At 38.7% G+C, this 7,543-nt stretch overlaps 1 protein-coding gene across 1 annotated transcript; it reads right to left on the reverse strand.

Annotated features, from left to right (window-relative positions):
- Positions 1–4,425: 4,425 nt before the first annotated feature.
- LOC117486622 (deoxyribonuclease-1-like 1) lies at positions 4,426–7,149 on the reverse strand. The gene is made up of 6 exons (XM_034135126.1): positions 7,001–7,149; positions 6,457–6,560; positions 5,436–5,548; positions 5,021–5,175; positions 4,837–4,933; positions 4,426–4,485 (listed from the first exon to the last, which is right to left on the reverse strand). Exons 1-6 carry the CDS (start codon positions 7,132–7,134, stop codon positions 4,426–4,428), a joined length of 663 nt encoding a protein of 220 aa, XP_033991017.1. The 5' UTR covers positions 7,135–7,149.
- Between the last annotated feature and the right edge of the window lie 394 nt (positions 7,150–7,543).

A 7,543-nucleotide genomic window follows, 5' to 3' on the forward strand; every position in this document is an offset into this window, starting at 1 on the left:
ACTATTAGTAGAGAATAACGACGAGTAAAGAATATACTTTATAGGGATCCTATTAATATCTAATAATAAATTATAAAATTCAATAACGTGCTTTAACCAGTAGGTGTCCCTTTCTATCAGCTGTGCACCGTTATGGCGTAAATACAGCCTATCTACCAATTGGATCAAATATAAAAGTCAGCCGAATTAGTGTTGATACTGCAAGGAGACGTATTGTGTGAAAAGAAATGTAAGATGTTGTTTAATTGCTTATATATTTATGATCCACGTCAAGTTTTCAGTTTTAGCGGCAGTTCCTGTTTGTCTAGAAGTCTTGTCATCAGGGCTCTATAAATAGAGTTAACTACTGAAGAAATGTCATATTTAATGCAGCCGAAACGTGTATTACAATGCCGTTATGTGATGACTTTCAAAGAGAAAAGCAAGCACACTCGGAATAATGTATTATTTAATTGTTTTATACAGTCTATGGTTGCTACAGAGGATTGTGGGTAATGTCATGTCTTCGGCCATCCAAAACTCATAGAAAACGACTTGTTTCTCAGAATTGAAGGGGAACATGTGACTAAAGCATTGTACACACACTAAAACCTATCAATGTCGTTTAATTAACAAGGATACAGTAATCTGGTGTTTTTGAGTTGATGAGTAGTGGAGATATCACTGTCAAATCAATCGACAGTAAGGGGAATACTTCTCCGTTATCCAATGGGAATGGACGCTCACATTGCCTTTAACAGCCTCCGACACAAACGAATGCCGTGCTTCCCTAAGCGTCAAATACCGACGCCGATGGGAATACATTGCAATCAGTTGAAAGCTCTTTGCGTCCGTTTATGAAGCTGAAGGAGCCTCGGCGCGTCACAACTGGACGCCTCGGGACCCTGACCAAGCGTCGCTCCTGGACGCTTAGGGAGTGAGAGTGTGTTGCCAGGACATGGTTAAACTGTACACCGTACTGCACCAGCACTGCGAGGGGGACCCAAGTTCCCATCAGCAAAAACACGTCGGTTTGCTATCCTGGCTCCAAAATGGTGGAATGAGCTCCCCATTGAAATCAGGACAGCAGAAAGCTTACACATCTTCCGGCGCAGACTGAAAACTCATCTCTTTCGACTCCACTTCGAGCGATAGAATTACTAACAAAGAATTACTAACAAAGCACTTATATACTAATAAAGGACTGGCTTATCTAAAGCCAGTTGAGTAGCACTTGAAATGTTTTGGCTCTATGAAACCTGATGTACTTATATGATTCTGTTTTCTTCAAGTTTGTATCTTCTTGGTCGAATGCACTTATTGTAAGTCGCTTTGGATGAAAGCATCAGCTAAATGCAATGTAATGTAATGTAATGGTCCTGGTTGAATTTTCATAATGGGAACAACGGCCTTGTGTTAACATCAGGGGCCTCATTTATAAACGGTGCGTACGCTCATAAGATGGCGTGCGCCAGTTTCTAAGCAATGTTTGCGATTTATAAAAAACAAACTTGGCGGGAAAATGTGCGGCCCTCCACGCAAACTCTGACCCATGCTTACGCACATACGCACAAAAACGGGAGAGACGAGAAACTGCGACACCGTTGGCAGAAGGAAGAATGGAGAGAAATATGTGAAAATAATACCATAAATAAAATGTTACCTCTCATTTATCAAATATGAAGAATTAATTTGCAAAAATTGATTAAAGCCAATCTTAAAATGATTAAACTGTTTGAGACTCCTCAGTGCACACAAAAACATAACTTGGAGAAATAAATAAATACGGATATGTTATTGAAAACCACTTCGAATATGTTGTTTTAATGTTATGACATGTATTCTCCTAAATGATGCGGTAAGCAGGAGGACAGAATTACGTCTAAACTGAGGCCGTTTTGCATTTCTATAGGTTGTATAGATACGAGCATGGTTTTATATACTATCATGTTTAATCATGTTTTTATGCCGTTTGCTAAGACTTGATAAGTCGCTCATAAAACACAGGAGGTATGGAAACTAAGAACACCATATATTTGGTAGATTTGGCAGCTGATATTAAACATTTGTTTTATTTCCTTTAACTGGTGGATATAGAGTTGCTGCGGGGGGTTGAGATGCACACGCTGCAGTGGAGACGCTGCGCACAGCTGATTGACAGCTGGAACACAAACCACCAAATAAAAAAATAAACATGAATTGACTCCACTCCGCAGGGATCCCCCGATACTTTCTTACAGTTTCTCATCATGGGAGGCAAGGGCGGATTAACCATATGGGCAACCTGGGCAAGTGCCCAGGGGCCCTTGAGCAAAGAGGGCCCTCAGTGACAAGACTCATCATACATTGTTTTAAATGACACTCACTCAAAAAGCAAAAAGTGACGAAATAGGCCAGCAACCACAAGGAACAGTGGTGGCGGTCACGGAGCTAGCGAGCAATGTTAGCCTTGAGCCTTGGATTTTGATGACCTAATCACAGACCTTTCAAAGAGAGAGGCAAGGAAGAAACACTTCTAAAAGGTAAGATCCACTGTCTCTCACACACACTCATTCTCTCTCTCTCTCTCTCTCTCACACACACTCCCTCTCTCTCCCTCTCACAGACACACACACAAACACACACATAAACACACACTCACACAAAATATCTTCCATCACATATACTGATCACTTAGTTGAGCAACCACACAATTTCCCTACATATTTTACTTTTGTAACTCTCAATGTTTGTGACTAATAGAACTCCTTGTGTACTTGTACAGCCAGCTAGTCGCCGGTACGCAGTGTTTTATAAATCAGAAAATGTCTATGCGTATTTATTTGCTTTGTCCTACGGAAGCAACCTTCCCACGTGAATCCTACGCAAGATTTTATAAATGAGGCCCCTGGACATCTAGTAATAATTTGGTACTTCCACACCCTTTACCATTCATCGGATCATACTGAGAGACAGAGATTTAAAACTGTAAAGACTTTGGTTAGCTCATGCAGCTCATCACCATCTGTATGTTTTCTTTCACAAAATAGCGCACCTGTCCATGCAGTTTGTTTACAAGTGATACAAATAAATATGATGTGGGAACCGAAACACACATTGTGATATCAGCAGAATCTGGCTGTTTCTCGACTTGAATTTTGTGAAGCAACCTTTGCTCCTTTATATACAACATGTAGGAGTTCAATATGGATAAAACATTTTTAAACATTTATTTATTTAACCAAATGTCTTGTTAACAGTTGTTAAAAAACTGCAAGACTACATTAACCTAATACAATTATTCATGGAGTTTATAATGACACAGAAAGCACAAAATATAATTTCATGATTATTTTTTATTGCAGATAACAAAAAGCATTGTTAGTAAAAAAGTAGTGATATACTGTAATGCCATGCGTCTGTGAATATAGTTTAAATGGATAGTTTGGTTATATTGAAGTGATATGAGGAACTTATCTTAGTCAGTTTGGCTCAGAAACATATTGCTGTAGACGTGACAGTCTGCAAAATGTATTTTAGCCGATTAAGAAAATATTTTCCATATTTAGAATCTTTTAAGTACTTTACCTTGAGGATAGTTGTCAGATGACTTGTCAGATACTTTATTTGTTGCTGAATCCGAATTAACCGAAGTCACACAACAGAAAAACAAAATAACCACAAAACTAGTTTTTCCCACCAAATAGTTAACATTTAGATTCTATGAATTTAAGTTAAAATATTTTTCATTTAACAAAATGCGTCCTACATTACTGAAAACTGTTCTGTTGCTGAACTTGAAGTTGCATCAAAAACATCAAGAAGCAATACAAGCTCTATTCTGTTCATACACTTAACCCTTGTGTTGTGTTCGAAAGCTGTTACCGTTCATGGTGTTCGCGGGTCAATCATCCAATATTGTTTTAACTACATCATAACTCACTTATTATGCATTCATAACCGAACAATCCTGTTGTAATTGTATTGTATGGCCCCAAAACACATTACTAACCCTAACCCTAACTTAAATTGGGTCACGGGAGACCCGAACACAACATAAGGGTTGAATAGCGCTCATCACTAAAAGCTAATAACTAAAACTACTTTAAGATAATAACATATTGAAGATTGGTTCCTTTTCTCTTGGTTTACACTCCTTTCCCCTTTGTGGCTGCCGGCCCGGCCTTTTTCTTCTGGGCTCCTGTAAGTCATCAGTTCAAAAGAAATGTAATTATATTGTTAATGTGAGATTCATGATAATAATAATAATAATAATAATGGGTTCCATTTATAAAGCACTTCATATTTGATTTAAAATCCCGAAGTGCTAGCATGATGCAGCAAGAGCCATAAAAAACACAACTAAATACACTCCAATGTCTAATATTTGTCACTGATGTTGATGAAACAAGAGACATCTTTACCCTGAGGTCTTTCTCCAGTCGAGGGTTTCACTGGATTCCTTTTTCACCAAGCTTTCTGCTTCAGCTCCACCTCCACAGGGTAGTGATCACTGACACTCTGCGTCTGGGACAGAAAATAAAATTTTAATGTTCGTTGGCCAGCTTGTTAGGGTGATAGCTAACAGTCCTAGCTAATCTTTGTCCACCCTTCTGGCAGTTTTATAAAACTATCCTCATGTGCTTTAGTATTCTTTCCAACCAGCTGGTGGGCTTCGGTAGTGTAGCTGTTAATAATCCCAAATAAAGTGTATTGTTTATGATGCTGCTTGTGCTAAACCGGAAAAATGTACATATATGCATTTAAACCGGTAATGGGTTGGGCTGTGTCACTTCAGCAGGTTTCAGTGTTACAGTAGGGGAGACCGGAGGGGTAACATCTCATCGTACCAACGATACCCCTAAACATGAGTCTCACTTGTTCTTCTGTCAACTTCAACTCTTCCCTGAAGTTGTAGGCTTTGGCTGAGTTGGGGACGATGGCCTTCAGCATCCTCTCTCCGTAAACCACGATCCTGTTGTTTGGAAATGCAGCACAACTCTTTTTTTTAACAAACACAAAAAATGCTTGGATTAAACTGTAACAATGAAATGTGTATTACCTGTCGTAGGTGTGGTCGTTATTGTTACTAGTCGTGGTGTCGACATCATCGTCTATCAGCCAATAATAAGGAGCCGAGGAGATAAGGAGCGTTTCCTTCTTCTTCTTGGAGAGATACTTTCCAGCGGCATTAAAGTCTCCCAAAACCATAATGTTCTGCAGAAGAAAGAACAACACAACCAAATTCAGGATGGAAAAACACATTATGTTAATTTGTTTTTACTTTATTCAAACTGAAGGTATTCAAAGCTTAAACAAGTTTGCTTACATGAGAAACAAAATTAAACAAAACTATTTAATCTCTCACAAACCCATCACTTAATATCGTGATAAACTAAAAATGGTTAATGTTAAATGTAAAGATTTTCACACATTGTTTTTCTCTCAAACCCATCAATAATATTTTAAACACTTACATCATTGTGACATCTTTCCCTCACATCTTTAACCACTTCATGCAGAGCGTTCAGCTCCGCCTCTGCGTCCGTTGGTTTGGTGTGGACCGGGATCAACACCAGCTCCTGCACAACTGGAGGCAAACACACACACACACACACACATACACATACACAAATAATTCCCTGGCCGTTATCGCAACCTAAGTCTAATTAAAAAAAAAAAGTATTTATGTTTAAACAGTCCATTTATGTCTTTCCTAAAGTTAGGACCTCACAATATAGAAAGGTCCTCACAACTTAGGTTGCCTTCACACCTAATAGTCCGCTTTTCTGATAAAGTCAAAGTCAACTTTATTGTAAATCTTTCTGTTTGAGACAGACAGAGAGATCGAAATACCGTTTCCCACAATCCCGATTACAAAAACAAATGTATATAAACATTTGTGTGAAAAATATGTATATACCTATATCACAATCAATGACACATTTTTACATGTGCACACATTAAGACCTCAATTAAACACAACAATCAATATATACAAAATAACAGTCACTTCAATATTTTGAGAATGTGCATTAATGCAAGACTGGTTCGCATCAGACGACAGTTTGTTACATTATTTCTTTTTTTCAGAAGGTTTGGTTTGCGTTCACACGGGCAAAACCCAAACGGACTATACACTTTAAACACAAGTCATGTGCACGGAAATGCTGTTCAGCAATTGGTCAGACATTAAGGGGGTAAAAACGCAAACCCCGGCAATTTCTACCGGAGCCTCCGCCATGGAGCATCGGCAGGTTATTTTAATACTGCGGTTTAATCTAAATAAGGCTTGTGTGAATGTGACCTAAAACTCCCAGTGGTCCTCACAATGATAGCCGTGCAAGACATATGCACACACACATAAACACACCTTTGAGGACCTAAATAAACCAAAAATGTTTGCCTAACCTTTAACCCCTATTTTAACTAAAGAAGTGCTTTAACATTCATTGAAGGTCTGTACCAAATATACACACACACCACACACACAAATACCTGTGTTTGGACACTTGAGAAGGACAAAGAGAGGCTCTCTGGTGAGCCCGTCAACATTATTTCCTTTGCACTGGTAGGCCTCTAATATCTCCACTTCTTTCTTTCTAAAACACAAAGCCACAAACATGTACTGTATTATAAAGCTTATAAACACACATGTTATGTTTTGTTTGCTTATTAATGTATTTGTATTAGTTAGTGAGATAGCTCATAAACCACTTGAACTTTTTCGGTAAAGCCTTGGCCCAAGAGCACAATGTGTTGATTTGTAAAGCCTATGATGTTCTGGGTCTTAGCTACCGAACCATAGACATAAAATAAATTATATGACTAAAAAGATTGAAGTCAAGCGTCTCAATGAAGTATGAACGTATAGCTCAATTGTTAGATTGATGTGTACTGAGGCTTGGTCTGAATCCAGTTCGAAGACCATTTGCCGTGTGTCATCACTCCCCATTTCAAGTCTGTCTCTACAATAAAGGCACTGGTTGACCAAAAAGGTATTTTAACCACACACAGGATTGTCTGTACTTGTGTTTCTGACCTGTAGAAGTAGACAAACTTCTCCTTTCTACCCTCTGGTCCCAGACGTTCACTGCACAGCATGTCGTACGGATTACTTCTGTTATCTCTGCCAGAAAACAGAAACAACTGGAACTGAACATCTCTCACAATCATCAATCATTTGTTTGTATCATTTTAGATGCCCCATAAGATTTAATTACCAACACTTGTTTTTAGGCAAAAGTGAAAAGTGGTGCTGCAGCAAAGGCAGTATGAGATACATAAAGAGCTTTCTGAACATTAAAGCATGTAAACATGTCACATGACACTAAATACACATTTTGAACCTGAACCTGCAGAATAGGGCCCATTTAAATGCAGGGATGCAAACTTGTCACCTTTCGGCGAAATTCGCCGTTTTGAATCCAAAATAGGTCGTTTGTGTGATTCATGTAGATCTGCAATAAAAATATTTTTGGGGTATGGGGGGGGGGGGGTCTGGGACCCGGAGTAATCTGCGGCCGCGAGCTGTTATGTGCCATCATGACACGCATGGTGTTCTTTTTGTATATATTATAATGCA

Source organism: Trematomus bernacchii, unplaced genomic scaffold (assembly GCF_902827165.1).
Source record: "Trematomus bernacchii unplaced genomic scaffold, fTreBer1.1, whole genome shotgun sequence".
NCBI classification, from domain to species: Eukaryota; Metazoa; Chordata; class Actinopteri; order Perciformes; family Nototheniidae; genus Trematomus; species Trematomus bernacchii.